Source organism: Pleurodeles waltl, chromosome 3_2 (assembly GCF_031143425.1).
Source record: "Pleurodeles waltl isolate 20211129_DDA chromosome 3_2, aPleWal1.hap1.20221129, whole genome shotgun sequence".
Lineage (NCBI taxonomy): Eukaryota > Metazoa > Chordata > Amphibia > Caudata > Salamandridae > Pleurodeles > Pleurodeles waltl.
In genome coordinates, this window is record NC_090441.1 from 190,854,240 (window position 1) to 190,876,642 (window position 22,403).

At 46.7% G+C, this 22,403-nt stretch overlaps 1 protein-coding gene across 1 annotated transcript in view; it reads left to right on the forward strand.

Annotated features, from left to right (window-relative positions):
* The first annotated feature begins 4,897 nt into the window (after positions 1-4,897).
* Positions 4,898-22,403, forward strand: part of LOC138286678 (uncharacterized) — a 243,270-nt gene continuing 225,764 nt past the window's right edge. The window contains exons 1-2 of the mRNA XM_069227152.1: positions 4,898-4,969; positions 10,040-10,117. Of these exons, the coding sequence (XP_069083253.1) occupies positions 4,943-4,969; positions 10,040-10,117 (105 nt within the window). The 5' untranslated portion in view covers positions 4,898-4,942. The remainder of the gene's footprint in view (positions 4,970-10,039; positions 10,118-22,403) is intronic.

A 22,403-nucleotide genomic window follows, 5' to 3' on the forward strand; every position in this document is an offset into this window, starting at 1 on the left:
AGATGAGTTTAAGTATAGTGGAGGATGGGGTTTTCTACATTATTGTATTGTTGGGGATTGGGTGGGGGGTCATGTTGGGGTATTTGTGTATTAAAAATAAAAAAATATACATATTTGTTTAGGCCATAGGTTAGGTTAGTACATGTGTAGTCGTAGTTAATGTTGCCCTACTTGTATCTCGTCTCTTAAGTGGGGTGGAGGGCCAATGTTTAGAGCATGTTGTTATTTGTGTAAGATAAGTTTAGAATAGGTTAGATAGGTGTAGTTGTACATTAAGGATAGTTAGTATAGGTTAGTTTAGAATAGGGTAGGTTTTAGGTTTTCTTTTGCTCAACAGTTTTAGAATAAATCCTGTTCATCTTAGCCAAAATAATTTTGTAATTGATTGTGTCTGGGGCTTGTCATGCGTGCACTGGCCAAGTTGGAGGAATGGGCTAGGATATGTTTACTGTCTTGATTTCCCAGGTTTCCCATGTGCATCCCCATGACCAAGGAGCTGTCAGAATGGCTGCTACATTCTTTCTACTAGTGCATGCATTTGCCATCCTGTGTTCCAGCCATTCACAATGAGTATGTAATCTTTGTCTTGGACAGGTAAATATGGTACTTCATCTGTCATTGGTGAGATCCTGCTAATTTATTTTTGTCAAGTCTGGTACCTCTGACAACTCCCAAATTTGGAAATATACCCTGCAACACTGATGGATGGCCATCACTGATAAGGTTAGCTTTTCCTGCTCAACACAAATAAGTTGTACTAGTTCTACCGTCTGGGCAAATCATGATTGATTGGGTTCCGAGCCATACATGCTGTATGTCTACTTCAATGGACATGGGTTCCAAACCATTGAGTATACATAGAAAGTTGGTTGTAGCCGAGAACACCATCATTCAGCTGTTTCTTGTTTGGATCCTAGTGTGTGGCCTAGTGTCGGAGAGTCATGCACTCATGTACTGATATTCTGTACTATTACAAATGGGGTCTTTAGTTGGCAGTCAGGTTACCCTTTGTACAAGCAAGGACCCTCACTCTAGTCAGGGTAAAAGAAAATCACACTCAATTAACCCCCTGCTCACCTCCTGGCACGAGCAGGCAGGCTTAACTTTAGAAGCAATGTGTAAAATATTTGTACCAACACACACAATAATACAGTGAAAGCACTACAAAATGGACACCACACCAGTTTAGAAAAATAGGTAATATTTATCTAAATAAAAAAAGAGAAAAACAACAAAAATCCAACATACACAAGTCAAGATATGAATTTTCAAAAGAATAGGGGCATATTTATACTCTGCGCCAAATGTGCGTCAAAAATGTTGACGCACATTCGGCGCAAACCTTGCCCCATATTTAAACTATGATGCTCGGCCCCGCGGACGTGCATCATTTTTTGGATGCGGGAAACCACCTTGCGTTAATGACATGCAAGGTAGGCATTCCCACAAAATGACTTTAAGGCCTGTGCGCCTTATTTATACTCCTGTGTCATTTTGACGCACAGGAGGGGGCGGGCCTTAAAAAATAGCGCACAGCCTGATGTGCGCTGTTTTTTAACGCCTGGGTGAGGGCAGGTGTTAAGGGACCTGTGGGCTCACTTCCATGGTCCCAGACCATGGAAGCACTCCAGAGGTGCCCCTCACTGCCCCCAGGGACACCCCCTGCCACCCTCGCCCATCCCAGGAGGACACCCATGGATGGGGGGACCCATCCCAGGTAAGTACAGGTAAGTTGAGGTAAGTATTTTGTTTTTATTTTTGAAAGGGACATAGGGAGGCCTCATTTGGGCCCCCCTACATGCCACTGTGCCCAACGGCCATGCCCAGGGGACAGAAGTTCCCTGGGCATGCCCATTGGGCAAGGGGGCATGACTCCTGACTTTGCTAAGACAGGAGCCATTTCAGTGGGGGTTGTGCGTCAAAAAATGGCGCAAGTCCGGTTTGAGCCATGATTTTTTACTCAAACCTGACTTGCACCATTTTTTGACGCACAACCCCCATTCTCCCCTACCCCGGTGAGAGTCATTTTGTTTTACTCTGACCGGCCCGCAGCACCAGCTAACGTCAATCCTTAAATAAGGCACCCGCATGGTGCGTCGAATGGCGTTAGCCGGCGGTAAATTGTTTGACGCAAACCAGTGCCGGCGCTGGTTTGCGTCAGAAAGTATACATATGGGCCTAAGAGTCTTAATCCTTAGAAAAAAGTGAGAATGCTGTTGTTACACAAAGTACCTGGTTAGCGTTTGTAGGAAGTTGACCTGGTGTGTGGTGGGTACCTCCACACACCAGGGCCAGGTATCTCCTCTCAGTGAAGTGTAGGCAGTGTCTAGAAGCCAGGCTCTCTAGAGCTAGCTGTGAATGAGCAGCCAAGACATATCTAGGAGGCATGCAAGGCTCATGCAATACCACTACAGTCACACAGTACTTACAAGAAAGAAAACACTTGGTTGTACAAAAATAAAGGTACTTTATTTTTTGAACGCAGTATCAGGAAATACTAGAGCTGTAACCCTCCAATAGGAGGTAAGTAAATACACTATATATATCTATCTATATATATCTATAGACACTAGTAAACAATAAGAGGCATAAAAAGGTTAGAAAACAATGTAAAATAGCAATATGCAATAGTGAACCTAGGGGCAGCCCAAACCATATATTAAGAAAGTGGAATGTGAACACAGGGCCGCCACCTAGGTAAGTAAATCATGTAGAGGGGAGCTGGGAGTACTAGGAAACCACAGAGGTAGGTAATGCAGTACCCCCCAGTGACTAGGAATGCAGGAGTAAAACACTGGATTTCCCCAAAACCACACCAAAGGATGAAAAGAAGCAAAAGAAGACATCTGGAACAGCCTCCAAAGAACCAGCATTGGGATACCGCAGATGGAGACCTGTGGAGAGGGGGAACCAAGTCCAGAAGAGTCTGCGGAGTCCAGGGGGAGTAGGAGATACTACCCACCCAGAGGTACCTTTTGGAGTTGGTCGACGAAGAAGGAAGACAGGTCAGCACTGCAGCACAGAAGCAAGAGAAGAGTTCCTGATACAGAAGGCCCACAGGAGCAGAGGCAGCACCCACAGATGTCCCACAGGACAGGGACACAGAAGTCACAGAAGCAGCCCATGCAGCACCACAGACGTTGCTTCCGCGTCATCAGGAGAACATGCAGAGGCCGAGGAGTTGCAGGAGGGAGTTCTGGGGGCTGGAGCTACACGGTGCCTGAAGTTCCCCTTGGAGGTGAAGCAAACAAATCTTGGCAACTGCAAAGGACGCGGTGCATGGGTGTACTGTCTTGCGTGGGGTGGAAAGGACTTACTACCACCAAAGTACGATGACTGGTAGAGAGGAGACTCTCCGGACCACCACCCATAATGGGGACCCATGCCACTCAGGATGAGGGGAGATCCACACAGCCATTCGTCGTTGCAGTCAGGTACCTGTATTTACAGGGGAGTGATGCCTTCACCCCAAAGGAGATTCCTTCTTCTTCTTGTGCAGACTGAAGAGTTGCAGTCTTCTGAGGATGCACGGCTGGGGAAATGTTGAAAAGCTGGCAGGAATTCTGGATACAATGTTGCAGAAGAGTCTTCCTCGTGGATCTGCAGCTTGTAGTTTCCCGGAGGGTCCAGTTGTGGTTCCGGAGGCCAAAAGTCGAAGCAGAGGTTGCAGAGGAGTCCTGCTGGAATCTTGCAAGCTGAATCTTAGGACCCACCCCAGAGGAAGACCCTATATAGCCCAAAGAGGGGGCTTGGTCACCTAATCATGTAACTACCTATCAGAGGGTGCCTCTGACGTCACCTGCCTGGCCTGGCCACTCAGATGCTCTCAGAGCTCCCTGCCAACCCTGGAATCAAGATGGCAGAACCCAGAGACCCTCTGGAGAAGCTCTGGGCACCACTCCTGGGGTGGTGATGGACAGGGGAATGGTCACTCCCCTTTCCATTGTTCAGTCTCCCGCCAGACCAGGAACTGGGTGTCCCTGAACAGGTGTGGACTGGTTTAAGTGCTGAGGGTACCGAATGTGCCCTTCAAAGCGAAACCAGTGGCTTGGGGAGTCTATCCCTCGCAAGCCAGCGACACCTATTTCCAAAGGCAGAGAGTGTTACCTCTCTCTCCCAAAGAAAATTCTTTGTTCTGCCTTCCTGGGCTTGATCAGATCAAGCAGCAGGAGGGCAAAAACCTGTCTAAGGGGTGGCAGTAGCTGGGCTGCCCTGAAAACCCTGTAAGACTGCGGGTAGCAATGCTGGAGATCCTCTAAGGAGCCCCCAGAGTGCATGGAATCATACTTCCAATACTTGCAACAGACACAAACCAAGGGGTTGGAGACTGCATTGTGTGAAGGCAGGCACAGCCCATTCAGGTGTAAGTGACCACTCCTCCCTTCCCCTCCAGCCCAGATGGGTCATCTGGATATGCAGGTTACACCCCAGCTCCCTTTGTGTCACTGTCTAGAGGAGAGGTGCAAACAGCCCAACTGTCAAAGTGACCCAGATAGGGAATCTACAAACTGGCAGAGTCACAGAATGGTTTAAGCAAGAAAATGCCAACTTTCTAAAAGTGGCATTTTCAAACACACAATTTAAAAACAACCTTTACCAAAAGATGTATATGTAAATTGTAAATTCAGAGACCCTAAACTCCTAATTTCTATCTGCTCCCAAAGGGAATCTACACTTTAATAATATTTAAAGGTATTGTGGTAGGCTGTGGTGTACAAGCGCAGAGAGACTGAGTCGGAGAAGTGTGGCACGGGGTATTATCGTATACTTTTATTCTCTATTAAGCGTTCACAGAGAAAGTATATTATTCTGTATTTCTGACGTGGTTATAATTGATTCTTTCTGTCACTCGTTCTTATTATTTCTTCTTCCTTCTTACGTCCTTTCGTAGGGTTGTCGTGACGGTGTCGGATGGTGGACCCCTCGGGCGGTTTCCGGGACCATGGAGGAACAGGGAAAGAAAGAACAGGTAAGTCCTTCTGTGGGATCTGGGTACTGCTATTTTTATTTAAAGGGGGAAGGGAGCAAGCAGGGTGGGTTGGTGAGGATATGCCACAGTGAAGGGTTTTGTTTCTGGTGCCCGTTCTGTTTCTCGGTCTCCCCCCTTTCGGTGACTTAGTGTCCCTCTCCTCCCTTTCTACCGCCTCCCTGTTTCCCTTCCCGGGTGCCCGTGTTTCTCGGTAATCCCCTTGCCCCTAGGAGGGACCGTACCTTCCAAAGCCACGACCCTCCGGGGTCGTGGCGGGTGTCTCGCGTCCTCGGCGTTTCTTCGAATGCTGTACTCGGCGTCTTGTCGTAAGCTCCGCGGGAGGACTCGTCGTGTTCGGTATCGCTATCTCTGGCTCTGCTACTCCACCGGTCGGCGTCTTCTCCGTGGCGTTCGCGGCGCCAAGAATGTAGTCCGTCTTCTTTTCAACTTCCGAAGCCAGGAAGTTGTTACTGGTGACGCGACGTAGCGTACTCTTGTTGTTATGGGAACGCACCGCCGTATCGAGGGAACTTGTTGAATGATGTCGGCTACGAGGGAGGGAAGACGCGGTCGCAGAGACCCGTCTACAGTCCCCTTCCCATGATCGGGACTGTTCGAGGACCGAGGAGGAGGAAGGAGGAAACCGTGATAGGTAATCGGCGGGACCCTGCTGTGAGCCAAGAATGTGGCGGACCTGGAAAGTAAAAGGTTGCAGTTCTAGGAACCATCGTAACACTCTAGAATTAGAGTCCTTGTGAGAGGTAAGCCATGTAAGAGGGGCATGGTCAGTGTACAGGACAAAGGACCTGCCTAAAAGATAATATTGCAGAGATTCAATCGCCCATTTGATGGCTAAACACTCTTTTTCAATAGTAGGGTAATGGGTTTCCCTTGGAAGAAGTTTTCTGCTTATAAAGACCACCGGGTGGTCGAATCCTTCATCATCGGGTTGGGTGCGTACGGCACCGTGTCCGACGCCAGAAGCATCAGTATACAGGTGGAAAGTTTTGGTAAAATCAGGACACTTCAGTATCGGACCAGTGGTCAAGGAATTTTTTAACTGTTCAAAACTATGATTCTGGGTTTCGGAAAATTGTGCGAGTCTCGTGGGACTGTGCTTAGTCAGTAGGTCAGTCAGAGGAGCTGCAATGGTCGAATAGTTGGGGATAAATCGTCGATAGTACCCTACCAGCCCTAAGAATGATCGTAAATCCTTCTTAGTTGTAGGTTTAGTTGCTTGTCAGATGGCCTCGACTTTGTTTTTTTGTGGTTGAAGGGTGCCATTCCCTATCACATAACCTAGGTATGAGATTTCTGTGTTCCCCAATACACATTTCTTGGGATTGGCTGTTAGTCCGGACTCTGTTAAAGCAGTAAAGATCTCATGAAGATGTAGTGAGTGATTGTGCCAAGTGTCACTATAAATGACAATGTCGTCTAGATATGCTGCGGTAAAGTCCTGAAATGGTTTTAGCACTTGATCCATCAGGCGCTGGAATGTCGCAGGAGCGCCGTGAAGACCGAAGGGTAAAACTGTGAACTGATAGAGGCCGGACGGGGTTGAGAATGCTGTCTTTTCCTTGGCGTCTAGGGCAAGGGGGATTTGCCAATACCCCTTTGTCAAATCAAGGGTGGATATGTAGTTGGCTTTCCCTAATTTTTCTAAGATGTCATCGACTCGAGGAATGGTGTACGTATCAAACAGGGAGATATCATTAAGTTTGCGAAAATCGATACAAAATCTAATAGAACCGTCGGGTTTTGGAACAAGCACTACGGGGGAATTCCAGGGACTGTTAGAGGGTTCAATTACACCCAGTGCTAACATTTTCTTAATTTCTTCCTCAATTATAGGCTTCCGTGCCTCGGGTATGCGATAAGGGCGAAGGCGGACGATCTGTCCTGCGGGTGTTTTGTGATATTATGGTGAATCAGAGGAGTTTTACCCAGTGTCTCTGAGAAGAAATGTGGATGTTGTTTTAAAAGTGTGTATAGCTGGTGTTTCTCAGTTTCGGTTAGAGCCATATTGATACAGGGGTTCCCTTCTGGATTTGTTTTTATTAAAGGGCATAATTCTACATCTAGTTCTTTGGAAGGCGAGATAAAATAGCCAGTGGCTGTTTGATTCTCTGCCTCTTCTGCTGGTCTCCATTGTTTTAGCAAGTTGATATGGTAGATCTGAGTTCTTCTTGGGTGTGTACCTAACTCTATGAGGTAGGTAACAGGAGTGACTGCTCTAATGACTCTATAGGGCCCTTGCCATTTAGCGATTAATTTATGGTCAGACGTGGGCCTGATTATGAGGACCTGTTCATTTGGGAGAAAAGAGCGTAATTTGCTTCCTTTATCATAGTAGGTCTTTTGCTGTGTTTGGGCTGTCTCTAAATGTCTATGAACGTCCTCCCATAGGTTTTGTAATTGAGTTTTTAGTTGGTGGACATAGTCAAGCAGGGGTTTTCCTTCTTCTTGTTCCTCTTCCCATGTTTCTGCTGCCATATCTAGGAGACAACGGGGTTGTCTCCCAAATACCAATTCAAACGGACTGTGACCCGTAGAAGACTGTTCGTGTGTTCGTATGGCATAAAGGACCAAGGGTAGCTTCTGATCCCAGTCGCGACAGGAATCGTCTACGGTTTTCCTTAACAATGTCTTGATAATGTGGTTATAGCGTTCCACCAACCCGTCTGTTTGGGGGTGGTTTACCAAAGTCTTTAATTGGGTAATTCCTAATATCTGACATATCTGCTTCATGAGTTTTCACATAAAAGGCGTACCCTGATCTGTCAGTATCTCCTGAGGGAAACCTGTTCGAGAAAAAACCGTTATCATGGCTTGCGCTACTGTTTTTGTCGTCATACTGGACAAGGGGATTGCATCGGGGTATCTGGTCGCGTAGTCCACTATAACCAAGATATAGGTGTGTCCTTTGGAGGAGGGGAGTAGTGGACCGACCAGGTCCATACCCACCCGGCTAAAAGGGACCTCAATAATGGGTAAAGGGTATAGCGGTGCTTTCCTGGGCATTCCTGGTTCGGTAAGTTGGCATCTAGGACATTGTGAACAATATCTTCTTATCTGGGTATAGATCCCGGGCCAATAAAATCTCCGCATGAGATATTCTTCTGTTTTTTCTCGGCCATAATGGCCTCCTCCTGGTTGGTTATGGGCTAAGAATAGTACTTGGGTTCGGTATGGCTCAGGGACTACTAGTTGTTGTTTAGTTTCCCCCGTGACAGTCGTGGTTATTCTATAGAGGAGATTTTTTTTAATCAAAAAATAAGGACCCACCTCATTAGTGATCTCTGTTTTGGCCGAGTTCCAGGCGTGTGCTAGGGTAGGGTCTTCTCTCTGGCTGGCTCGAAAGGATATGGGTGCGCTGCTAATTTCTGCCACTATCTTATTGTCCCCCCTGATTTCTCGGGCTTCCTGATATCGTACTTTCTCTCTTCTTTTTTCCTTTCAAGTGAGTTTCTTACGGTTGGGAGGGCATTCAATATTACAATTGAAGAATGGTGCTTCGGTCCACCACTCTGGGATTGCGGTCTGGATGCGGGTCTGATCTAAGAGATTATAGAATCAGACATAGTCAGTTCCTATAATACAGTCCTCTATCAATCGATCCATAACCCCTATTGGGATAAGATCTTGAAATTGACCCCATTCAACCTTGACCAGTGCCAGTGGGTAATTTCCTTTATCTCCATGTATACAACAGATAGAGACCCATTGATCTGTGGCTAGGTTATTAAGGTCTATTAGGTCTTTCCGGATTACCGATTGACTGCATCCAGAGTCTATTAACGCAGAGATGGGCTGTCCGTTTATTTTGACAACGTGTTTAAATTTCGCATTTCCTTTTCCGGTACATAGGACTCTTCGACGAGTGACCCCGATCTCCATGGGTTCCACCCCCTCTGTTTTCCTAGGACATACCCTTGCAATATGACCCCACTCTCCACAGTGAAAACATTGTGGGAACTGCATAGGGTGATGTTCCACTGATTTAGAGAACCGGGATTCCTCTGGAAGGTATCTGGGAACTGGTTTTGGTGGAGGTGTTGTGGTCTTTAGGACTGGTCTTGGTTGTAATAGTTTGACGTCCGTGGATCGATGATAGGCACAGGCCAAGTCTATTGCGACCTCAGTGTCTACCTTTGGGTGTTGCCTGATCCAATTCTTGGTGCTAGGAGGTAAGGAACCCAAGTATTGTTCCAGAATAATTGTCTTTATCACGTCTTCTCTGGTTGTCCCTATAGGACCCAACCATTTCAAGGCTAAGTCTTTCACCGGAAGTAGAAAGTACGAGGGTCTTCGTTCGTACCCCACTTTACTTTCCGGAACTTTAACCGATAGTACTCCGTATCATGACCTACTCGTGCAAGAATACTCTTTTTTATATCTTTGTAGGAAGTGGTGCCGTCAGGATTGGCGGCTTGGTATGCTGTTTGTAGGAAACCGGTAAGTAAGGGCGCCACATACTGACCCCAGCGGTCTTCTGGCCATTGAGCGGAGGAGGCTACCCGCTCGAAGTTCGTAAAAAAGGAATCTGGGTCTTCGCCTTCCTGGAACTTTTGTAAGACCGAGCTAGGGACGTTGGGATGCACTTTACTGGCTGCTATTGTGTCTGTTAATTTTTGTAATGCGGTTTCATGTACCAGTTGATTATTGGCCAAAATCGTAGCTTGACTCTTTAAGGCAGATTGTAAAGCCTCCCTGTCCTCTTTGGCCTCTCTTTGATGTGCTTCCCACACTAGCTGCAGATGTCGTTGGCCTTCCGCTAGTTGTTTGATCATGTCCTCAAATGTCGGAGATTCGCTCATGATGTATACCGCTCGTTAGCCTACCAGGGAGTACTGATCCCACTTCTGACACCACTGTGGTAGGCTGTGGTGTACGAGCGCAGAGAGACTGAGTCGGAGAAGTGTGGAACGGGGTATTATTGTATACTTTTATTCTCTATTAAGCGTTCACAGAGAAAGTATATTATTCTGTATTTCTGACGTGGTTATAATTGATTCTTTCTGTCACTCGTTCTTATTATTTCTTCTTCCTTCTTACGTCCTTTCGTAGGGTTGTCGTGATGGTGTCGGATGGTGGACCCCTCGGGCGGTTTCCGGGACCATAGAGGAAAAGGGAAAGAAAGAACAGGTAAGTCCTTCTGTGGGATCTGGGTACTGCTATTTTTATTTAAAGGGGGAAGGGAGCAAGCAGGGTGGGTTGATGAGGATATGCCACGGTGAAGGGTTTTGTTTCTGGTGCCCGTTCTGTTTCTCGGTCTCCCCCCTTTCGGTGACTTAGTGTCCCTCTCCTCCCTTTCTCCCGCCTCCCTGTTTCCCTTCCCCGGTGCCCGTGTTTCTCGGTGACCCCCTTGCCCCTAGGAGGGACCGTACCTTCCAAAGCCACGACCCTCTGGGGTCGTGGCGGGTGTCTCGCGTCCTCGGCGTTTCTTCGAATGCTGTACTCGGCGTCTTGTCGTAAGCTCCGCGGGAGGACTCGTCCGTGTTCGGTATCGCTATCTCTGGCTCTGCTACTCCACCGTTCGGCGTCTTCTCCGTGGCGTTCGCGGGACCAGGAATGTAGTCCGTCTTCTATTCAACTTCCGAAGCCAGGAAGTTGTTACTGGTGACGCGACATAGCATACTCTCGTTGTTATGGGAACGCAACGCCGTATCGAGGGAACTTGTTGAATGATGTCGGCTACGAGGGAGGGAAGATGCGGTCGCAGAGACCCGTCTACAGGTATGCTCTGTGTTAACCTATGAGAGAGTTAGGCCTTGCACAGTGAAAACCGAATTTAGCAGTATTTCACTGTTAGGACATATAAAACACAGGAGTATATGTCCCACCTTAAACATACACTGCACCCTGCCCATGGGGCTACCTAGGGCCTAGCTAAGGGGTGCCTTAAATGTATGAAAAGGGAAGGTTTAGGACTGGTAAGTGGGTACACTTGCCAAGTCAAATTGGCAGTTCAAAACTGCACACACAGACACTGCAGTGGCAGGTCTGAGCCATGTTTATAGGTCTACTCATGTGGGTGGCACAACCAGTGCTGCAGGCCCACTAGTAGCATTTGGTTTAGAGGCCCTGTGTACCTCAATTGCACTGTACTAGGGACTTACTAGTAAATCAAATATGCCAATCATGGGAAGCCAATTACACATACATCTTACATAGGAGCATTTGCCCTTTAGCACAGGATAGCAGTGGTAAAGTGCCCAGAGTATCAACAACAGCAAAAACAGCATCCAGCACACATCAACAACCGGGGAAACAGAGACAAAAAGTTAGGGGAGACCACACCAAGGATGCCAAGTGTAACATGTAGACATTGACATAGATTGACACAATGCTAACTTTTAGCTGAGTAAATGGATCACAGTAAATGTAGAAATGTTACATGTGTACAAGGTGCTTTATTTACAGGTGCAATTGTTATTGTGATTTGTATACAATATCCATTTTACAAACCCCATGAGAAAACTGTTGTAATATAAATATTAATACAAGTTGTTAATTATTGATGGGGATCTTTCCCTGTTAACATGTATTATCTATGAGAACAGTTTAGTAGGTTTATTATAGAAAGTAGTATGTTCCACCTCTCCTTTCCCTCTAGAGTAGAACATTCCGAGGGTTGACAGAGGGACAGGAGTTGACAGTAGAATGTCGGTGAGGGCTGGTGGTGAGGAGAATATCGTGTGGAGAGTTGTGGGAGATGGAGCAGTAGAGATGCAAAATAAAGACTGGAGTTGAAGAGTTGGCATGGATTCCTTATAACACAAACGTTTGCCATATGTAGCCCAGGGTTGATGGACATCTCATGAGACATGGTTAGAAGTAGTGTGCATTAGTGATGAGTGCATAACATTGCCAACTGGTATGGTAAAGACAATGACAGCACATAGCAGACAGTTCTACAGTGGATAGGCGAAGAGGGCACATTTCATACTGTTACAACACTGGCATGATCTTAAGCCCAGAACTGAGGAGAAACTGTCCATGTGGCACAGACTGGTGCCGGCTGCTTTTCCTTGTGAATTTTATTCCTTCCACATCTTCATCCTCTGATGTGTGTGGTGCCTCCTGCGCCATGGCTGATGCTGTTGAAGAGGTAGAGAGGGGCAAACAAACTTCAGGGGATCGAGATATGGAGTCAAAGGTCCCGGCAGCTGCCATTTGTGGCAACACATAAGGCATCACTGCTGCAAGGAACAACTGCTGATTCTTCAAGACCTCAACAACATCACGGTGGTAGGCAGCCATGTTTTCCCTGAGAGAGGCCACTTCCCGCTGTATGGACTCCAGGGTATTCTGCATAGCCCCCAGCCTGTTGTCTGTTATGCTGCTGCTAGTTAGGGAGGGCATTTGTTGTAGCCTCTGCTTCATGACAGCAGCTGTGTCCGCCAGAGACTGCTGGAGTCCATGTAGCAGGGAGTGCATGCTTCTGATGGCAGCTGAGTTGTCCTTATTTGCACTGAGGCACATCGGCACTCCCTCTAGGATGCCTGCCATGGTCTCCATCCCTACCTGAACCTGCTTTGCCAGCTCCTGCTGGACTCCTACCACTGTCCTCTGAAAGCTGATGTGCGGGTCCTCGGAGTCCAGGGCTATGTGAGTACTGGCTGGTGGCGTGTGTTCGTAGCTGGGTGGTTCATGTGGAGACCTGCAACGTTGTGTGTCCTCCTGCAATTGAAGGTGGTGTATTGAGTGCTCCTAGGACATCCTGGAGGGTCTGTTCATTGAGGGACATCATGTATTTGCCCCTGTAGGCTCAGTGATATGTCACTGACCCAAGGCCGTGGTTGTACTTAAATGTAGCATTATGCATCCCACATGGGTCAAGGTGCGCTAAGATTGGCAGCGCCCTGCAGCGTCAATTGCACAACGCAGGGATGCACCATATTCATTTGCATACAGTGCACCGCTGTGTTGTCCCCTGCGGTGGCACTAAATAGAGCTGCCTAGCGCCAATGCAGGCATCCTTGCATCATCATGCAAGGATGTCTGCGTTGAAAGGTTTGATTGTTTATGTGTGGGAAGGTGTCCCTTCCTGCCCATACACAATCACTCATGGCAATTTGGCTACTGTGTGTGTGCTGCCGAATGCAGCACACACAGAAAGGAACATAACGAGGGGGAATAAATGTATACCTCTGCGTTACACCTTGCTAACACCACCCCTGAGGTGGAGTTATATTTTGGCGCTGCCTCAGGTTTACTGATACTCGTAAATCTGAGGCAGCGTCAAAATGCAATGGGTGTTGCTGTGACGCCCACAGCAGCACCCAGTGCACGCCCCTTCCACAAAGTGATGGGTGTGAAGGGACCCTATTCACAGGGTGGTGTTAATGCACAGAAAGTGGCCTAACACCACCATGCAAATACGGCACAGGGCACTGCGCCACCAGAGCGTCCAAAAAGTGATGCTCCGCTGGTGCTTGGGGCTCCTGAATAGGCCCCTAGATATTTTTGGGCATAAGTAGGTGCCCCAAATGCCACCTGAGTGTAACGTTTGGTGAGGCTCAGGTGGCCCAATGTCCTGCCCCGTATGCACTAAGTGGCATGAAGCCACTTTATGTACCTTGATGCCACCTTGTATATTGGCCGGTTCACACCCAATACTTTGCGTGGAAGGTGTGTGCAATGGGTGTTGCAGTGGGCGTACCATGGCAGCACCCATTGGGGAATATTTATGCTCTGTTTGCACTGGATTTGCATCAGTTTTTTTACGCAAATCCAGTGCAAACTTAATGCCATATTTATATTTTGACGCTAGACTCGTCTAGCATAAAAATATTGGAGTTAACGTCATTTTTTGCCTGCAGAAAACTACCTTGCATCAGTGAGATGCAAGGTAGGCGTTCCCGGGCAAAAAATGACTCTAAGGCCCTAGCGCCTTATTTATCCTCCCATGCAAAAATCATGCACAGGAGGAGGAGGGCCTTAAATAATGGCGCTAAGCCTGTTTAGCACCATTATTTAACGCCTGGGTCAGGGCAGGCGTTAGTGGACCTATTTGCCATTTTCCATGGTCAGAGGCCATGGAAACAGCCTGCAGGTGCCCTTCCCTGCATCCAGGGACACACCCACCCACACCTGGAGGACACCTAAGGATGGGGGGACCCATCCCAGGTAAGTCCAGGTAAGTTTTTACTTTTTTTTTAAAAAAGTGCCATGGGGGGCATAACTTGGGCCCCCCTACATGGCACTGTGGCCAATGGCCATGCCCAGGGGACATGTCTTATGTCCCCTGGGCATGGCCATTCCGGACGCTGGGCCAATATCTGACATTAGCCCAGGGGTGGGTTTAGCATGGCAAAATCTAGGAGTAAGGCTTACAGTTGTACTGCATTTCTTGCTTTGACTATGTGTGCTGCATTATGCTGCACACAGAGTAAAATAAAATCAGGTTGTTATTGTGCGGGACGGTGTTTCTTTCTGCACGTATACATTCCCCCCCCAATGCAGCCATCCTTGCCCTATGGTGCAAGGGTGGCTGCACTGGCGCACAATATCTGATTACCACTTGGGCAGGGAGGTATACAGTGTAGTGCAGTGTATTCTAATTTACGTGGTGCATCCCTGCCTTTTGAAAATGACGGTGTGTGATGCTGCCTAATTTTGCCCAGCAGCACACACCATCATTTTCAGTTTGATCTAGCCCTGTAACTTGTCAAATGGTGAGATTGCACCCACTTGTTGAGCTGCCTACATGATGTTCACATACATGCACAATGTGTTGTATGCATTTTATCTTGTGGCCATTCCCATATGATGCATATGGTTGTGTGTGAGTTGTTGTGGGTTCAGCCTGTATGGGTTGTGTTCCACAGGTTGCAAGCTTTAGGGAAGGTTTTTTCTCACTTGGCACAGCTCAGGGCAGCTGCAAGATGTGTTGCAGTACACTGCAGCAGTTTCGATACGCAGTGATGTGCCATATTTACATGTATACAACACAGCCATGCAATTCTCCCTGTGCCTACACAGAGTAGTGCTCCCTGCACCAACATGAGGGTGGCTGCCTTGAAGTGATGATTTGTTCATGTGCAGGGAGGTGTCCCTTCCTGCACATGTAAAAGCAACGTTTGCGAAAATGGCATTTCAATGTGTGCTGCAAAATGTAGCACACATGAGTAAAGGCAATGCGACATTGAGGTAGGAATGCATTTTGGCCTGAAACACCACCCTGACACCAGCCCTGGGGTGGTATTGACTTACGTCCTAGTCTCTGATGTCTATGTTGTGTTGGAACAGGGGCTTTGACTATATGCAATGGATGTTGTAATGACATAGCCACACTATTTGCACGTGCCTACCAGGCAATGTGGTGCATGTTTACATGGTAGAGTATAGCGGTTGTGTGTATGTTGGAGTGCATAGCACAACCAAAGCGTCAGTACATGTGTGGCTTGGGTGAGGATGGTGCGTCTTGATTCAGGTCCTATGTGTCCGGATGCAACCCTTTGCAACCCAATGCATTGAGTGGGTCCTATGTGCCTCCCCCTTCTGCCATTAGTAGAGTTCCAGATATCCCACCCTGCAACTTACCCTGCATTTGCGGTGGTTCCTGGTAGTCTTTGCTGTCCTGTCCTGCGATTCCAGTGACCAGCTCTTCCGGGATGACCGATGCAACCATCTCCTGCCTCTCATCCAGGTCCTCCTGTGGTGCTGGACTTCCACCAGTCTGCATTGCTGCCTTGTCGTTCCTGGCGAGTTTCTCCTTAGTTCTGCGCTTGCAGTCGTGCCAGCACTTCTTGCTCTCAGTGACAGTCCTCTTCACATCAGCATCACTGTTTATTTTGTCCACTATTTGCTGCCATATTGGGTCTCTCCTACCAACTGGCAATTTGGAGGTGACGAAGAGCTGGTGTTCGTGCTCCGTCACCTCTCTGACCAGGATGTCATGGTCCTCCTCGCCAAAGCAACACTTGCCTTTCCTCTTCTCCATCTCCTGTGATTCTTCTGGACCTCCTTTCTGGTACTTGGGTGTTTGGGGTCTCCCTGGGGTCTCTCCTGGCCTGTCGATTCCATCTTCTCTTTCAATTGCACTATTTCCTGCTTTTGCGTTTTATTTTGACGCTAATGCGATGTTAAAATGACGCTAACCCTTTTGCAACATGTTTAGCTGCCGCAAAACGTAGTAGCATTATTTGTGCAGCATTAACGTCATTTTTCCTTATGGCATTGCGCAGCTGTTAGTGCCTTTGTTTTTACGCTATCCATTACTTAACGCCATCCTACGTCATATCATAAATATGTCACAAGGATGGCTCTAAATAATGACGCTAGCTCGCTTTAATAAAAATGACTCAGTTGTGCAGCATTTTCCATAAATATGCCCCATGGTTCTAAAAGCACGAGAAGTCCAGCCTGCTGTCTGCTCCTTGAAGGGAGCGCGGGCCTTCTCTCGACGACGCTTTACTCCTGTGAAATAACATCTGGCAAACAAAGGCCAACTCTGTTTGTAGATCACTTTAATGCTAACAAGCACCTCATTTTATTCAAACTTATTAAATGATAAAAATAACAAATTGCCATGAAAAGTCAATTGGAAGCGTGAGTGAAGTCTGTGGCGCGAGCCAGCAGGCCTCTAATATTCATTTCTCATATAATGGAACAATAATATTTCATGTTGTGGGTGATAATTATGTGTTTGTGTCTAGAGGGGAAAACGCTGCCGCTTTGTCACAATCTGCTGCTGCGGAGCGCTTCCCTGCTTGGACCGGACTTCTAAGTGTGTGTAGATTTCATTGCATTTACTTAGCAAACAATTATAAAGGGCACATGCGCCTGAGAGGCAACTCAGTGCGCTTTATAACTAACCCTCGGGTATGCAGATCGTGCCAGTGTGCGTGAACAAATGGATGCATCATACACTGAGAAGCGTCAAGGCGCTTCCACGCAATCTTGCGAGTAAATTTCTTTGCATGGGTGATTGATGAGTGCTGTGTGCATACTAGGCCTGAGCGAACTTTCAAATATGACGGAGTGATCTGAGTAATTTTGATAATTCCACATTACTCTTTAACGTGAAATTACCGATAATACTGCAATTGCGCCCCTGGCATAATTAAGAGTAATTTTGGGGGGAAAATTCCACAGCAAGAGCACATTTAGCTAGCATGTGCGCATGCTTCCGTTGCTGTTTATGTTTTCTTGCATTTAGCACTATTTTCTTACCACAAAATACACTCTTATGTCTATTTTGGATGTGGGGGTGCCTTTTATGCTTAGAAACTATTGCTAAATGCTGGGAGTAAGTTTAGGGAAAATCCTACCCAAGCGCACATTTAGCGAGTGCGAGCGGATGCTCCTGCTGCTAATTATGCTATGTTGCATTTAGTGCTATTTCTTAGCACAAAGTACTTCCTTGCATCTGTTTAGGCATTTTTGCACTTACTGCCCCTCTGACGCATCCAGCTGTTACCGCAGTCAGCAGACAGGTCCCACACACTGCCCCTCTGACGCATCCAGCTGTTACCGCAGTCAGCAGACAGGTCCCACACACTGCCCCTCTGTCGCATCCAACTGTTACCGCAGTCAGCAGACAGGTCCCACACACTGCCCCTCTGACGCATCCAGCTGTTGCCGCAGTCAGCAGACAGGTCCCACACACTGCCCCTCTGACGCATCCAACTGTTGCCGCATTCAGCAGACAGGTCCCACAACACTGCCCCTCTGACGCATCCAACTGTTACCGCAGTCAGCAGACAGGTCCCACACACTGCCCCTCTGACGCATCCAGCTGTTACCGCAGTCAGCAGACAGGTCCCACACACTGCCCCTCTAACGCATCCAACTGTTGCCGCATTCAGCAGACAGGTCCCACAACACTGCCCCTCTGACGCATCCAACTGTTGCCGCAGTCAGCAGACAGGTCCCGCAACACTGCCCCTCTAACGCATCCAACTGTTACCGCAGTCAGCAGACAGGTCCCACACACTGCCCTTCTGACGCATCCAGCTGTTACCGCAGTCAGCAGACAGGTCCCACATACTGCCCCTCTGACGCATCCAACTGTTACCGCAGTCAGCAGACAGGTCCCACACACTGCCCCTCTGACGCATCCAACTGAAACAGCAGTCAGCGCTTGATCTGTCTGTGAGCATTAAAAAAAATATCAAGGGGCATATTCATGAGCCCCTTACGCCTCGTCACTCTTTGTGATGCGTCGACATTGCACACTAAAAAATCATATCTATGATGCCACGCAGAGCCACTTTGGGTGGCTTTGAAATGGTGTCATAGATATGGAGTAAGGCAAGGCAGCGCTGCGTGGCCTTACTCTTGAGATATTCCATGGGCAGTACAGTGGGTGTTCCCAGGCAATACCCATAGATTTTGACGCTGCCCCAGATTTACAATACCATGTACACTTGGGGATGTGACAAAACGTTACGCCTCCTGAGGAAATATTTTTATTTCTCCTTGTTTTTTCCTCTTTTATTCTGAAGCATTGACAGAATGAGGGAGACGCCTCTCAGGATTGTTTCTGTGCAGCAAGGTGACCCTTCCTGCACAAAAACAAACCTGCCGTCAACACAGGCACCCTTGCACCGTGGTGCAGGAGTGCCTGCATTGGCGCTAGGCAGCTGAAGCAGCGCCAGAGACGGGATAAGGGTGGGAATGTGCCGCATTGGATAAATACGTTGCATTCCTGCCCTTTCACTTTGGCGTAGGGCAGCGCTGCGAGGTGACGTGCGTCTCTGCCCCACATCCAATCCCTATAAATGACGGCCCAGGGTTCTGTCACAGTGGAGCGCTCTCTCTCTTTGTTCAAGTGTACTCTACGCACGTGGAAACCGAGTATATTACTAGGTAACAATCATATACAACTTGTAGTAATATTTACAATTACTGTCCAGATTAACAGCAGGCAGATGGTAAGAAGAGGACAAGATTTCCATCCAGTGTGGTGCACCTGACCCCATGTGTGCCTTAATGATGCATGATCGTACCTTGGGTGTTATTTGACTTGCACACATGGGACATATGTAATCCTTATTTGTACACATTAATGAGCACGCCTGCTGTTGTTATTAAAGGACATATGGAAGGGACCAAAATGATTAAAGGCTTCACACAGAGTTCTCATGTGTTATAAATATTCATTAAAACACAGTTAAAGGTTGGTTGTGGTACAGCATACTCAAATCAAGAGAAGGGGTTGCATTTGTTACTTGTGGGATGCAGTGTCACCATAAGTCTTGGACGCCATCTTGCCTTTCCTGTGCAATTGGCAAAGCTTCATAACCATGGGCTTTTAAAATAAACAAGGTTTTTATGAAAATCGTGATTTTTGACAAAATGGTGCCTTTTTCGTAGTTCATGATTTTTATGAATATCACAATTTATCCATTGCAACCTCGTCTTTTTCTTTTTTATGTGTCTAGTTTTCAGACATCCGAGTTCCCTCAGTATTCTTTTGGGTGAGTCACCTCTCATTGTACCCCTGGTTTGCGGTGAAAACTTAGGGGCATATTTATGAGAGGCTTGCGCTGCCGGAGCATCACATTTTTTGATGCTTCAGAAGCGCAAGCCCATCAACCATATCTATGAGGCCACGCAAAGCCACTAAGCTGCGTTGCCTTACTGTGCGCCGGGGGGGATTTCTGTGGGCGTTGCAGTCAGTTTTCCCATGCAACACCCATAGGTTTTGATGCTTCCCAAGATTGATTTAATTACGTAAACCTGTGCAGCACCAAAACCTTACACCTCCCCAAAGCATGCGTAATGAGAAGAAATATTAAGTGCGGCTGAACCCTAACTACAAACCATAACTACACAATGGGAACTGCCACTGTGTAAATAAACACATGCAACTGGTTTTCAAGGAGGAACTTTCAGTGAACATGGCTGAAAGTTTGTGAGTTTTTAGACTGGCTTATATGGAAATGTTGAGTGTGGCGAGTGACGATCAGAGATGTGTGGCTCAGCCATGGTGTGCAAACTAAAAAAGGAGGTGGGGAAGAAATGTGATATATGTGAGCTAATGATAAAAACAAAATCTGAAAAAAAACATATTGGAAGAAACTGAATTATGTACAACCCAATTTTAAGGAAATACTATTATATAAAAAAATAAAGAAAACCTTTAAAGGAAATATAATTTTAAGGAAAAACCCAAACCTACATTAAACTTGGGTAGAGTTTAAGAGTGGTTAGTGTTTTTAAGGTTCAGTGATGGGTATGTTTAAGGGCGACAAGGGCTTTTTAGGGGTCAGGGATGGATGGAGTTCAGGCACATAAAGAGGCTTTTTACATTTCAGCACTGAGTGAAGTTTAGGGGTGATCTTAGGGATCAGGAATAAGTGGAGTTTAGTGGTGGTGAGGATTTTTTGGGTCCATGAATGAGTGAAATTTACAGGTGTGAGAGGATTTTTGGGTTCATCTATGGGTGAGGGTTATTAGCATTCAGTGATGGGTAGACTTGAGGTGTAGTGAAGGGTTTTTAAATGGTTCCGGAATAGGTGGAATTCATGGGTTGTGAAGGGTTTTAGGTGTTGGGGATGGGAAGAGTTCATGGACAGAAAGTTTCTATGGTTAGGGAATGGGAGGAGATTAGGGTGGTGTGGAGTTGTTAGGGTCCAAGACTGGGCAGAGGGTACATATGCAAATGTTTTTAGCGTTCGGAGATAGATGGAGTTTAGGGGTGGTGAGGGATTTTTGGGGGTCAAGAATGGGTGGTGTTTATGGGTAGTGAGGATTTTTTAGGCTCACAGTTGGGTGGAGTGTAGGGGTGGTGAAGGGCTTTAAGCGTTCAGGGATGGATGGGGTTGGTTAGGCATAGAAATGGCTTTTTAGGGTTCAGGAATGGGTGGAGTTTAGGGGTAGTGAGAGGTTTAGGGTTCAGGGATTGGTGGAGTTTAGGGGTAGGGAGAGGTTTAGGGTTCAGGGATGGGTCGAGTTTAGGGGTAGGGAGAGGTTTAGGGTTCAGGGATGGGTGGGGTTTAGGGGTAGGGAGAGGTTTAGGGTTCAGGGATGGGTGGGGTTTATGGGTTGTGAGGATTTTTCAGGCTCACAGTGGGTGGAGTTTAGGGGTGGTGAAGGTAAGGGTTCAGGGATGAATGGGGTTGGTTAGGCATAGAAAGGGTGTTTTAGGGTTCAGGAATGGGTGGAGTTTAGGGGTAGGGAGAGGTTTAGGGTTCAGGGATGGGTGGGGTTGGTTAGGCATAGAAATGGCTTTTTAGGGTTCAGGAATGGGTGGAGTTTAGGGGTAGTGAGAGGTTTAGGGTTCAGGGATTGGTGGGGTTTATGGGTTGTGAGGATTTTTCAGGCTCACAGTGGGTGGAGGTTAGGGGTGGTGAAGGTAAGGGTTCAGTGTTGGATAGGGATTAGTGTATTACAAGCACCTGAGGTAATTCTTTGACATTGTAAAGGACATACATTCAAAATAATATTTCCTGAAGTAAAGCGCTGAGATAAATACCTCCGACAAAAACGCTTTGGAAAGTAAGACATCTAACCATTGCTTTTACGTCTTAAAAAATTAACATGTAAAAGCCAATTTTGAAGAAAAAAAAACATTCTAAGAATGGGTGCCTATTAAACGGTAAATGTCATTCATCCTGCAAAGTTCCATTAAACATTTTAGATGAAATGTTTCTCAGTAATGGTATTCCATGAAATCTTTTTTCTTTGAAATCACATACAGCCGCAGAAATGTCTGAGGACAAACTTTTGTTTTTATGTAGAGGTTTGTCTCATAGAATGTTGTGATTAGGTTTGTAAGGTTCTGAGAAATTAAGGGTAATTGACAATTATTTTACTTATCTCATTGAAATTCATTCTAAATAGACCTATAATAACATTAAGAATAATCATTTTATTTCATCATAAACTTCACAATAAATAGTGTTTTGTGTTTACAAATGTGTTTTAATACATAAAAGCTCTCTTTTCGAATGATTTAAGGATAAAAGGCTGAATATGCCCCACCATGAGTCAAACATGGGACCTGCTAGTTCCCGCAGACCCCTGCATAATCCTATTGAACTGAGGGCTCTTTTCAGTTGAGAAGTGTCCATCGACCATACATGGCCTGAGGTTCATCAGAGACCCAATGATGGCAAAGCAATCTCGATGAGTGATGGCCTCCTTCCTCTGTGCAGGTGATAGTGTTCTGATCATAAAAGCCACAAGCATGTCTTACCCTTTTCTTTCACACGGAGGAGTGCTTTGTTAGATATCTATTTGAAAATTGTGCTTTGGTTCCTTCTTTTAAGCAGGGCAGAGTGATCTACTCTGTCTGTATAGATGTAAGAGCCTTCTGAAGCAGCCTATTATGCCCACAGAAACTAAAACTTTACTCCATGTAGTCATTAGGAACTTTATTGCAGTTTTCATTAAAAAAACAATTTGCGAGTTTCACACTTAGCGAAATGGTCAAAGTTTCCCTTAAAAATGTGTGCCTTTGTGAGCCATCAGGCTT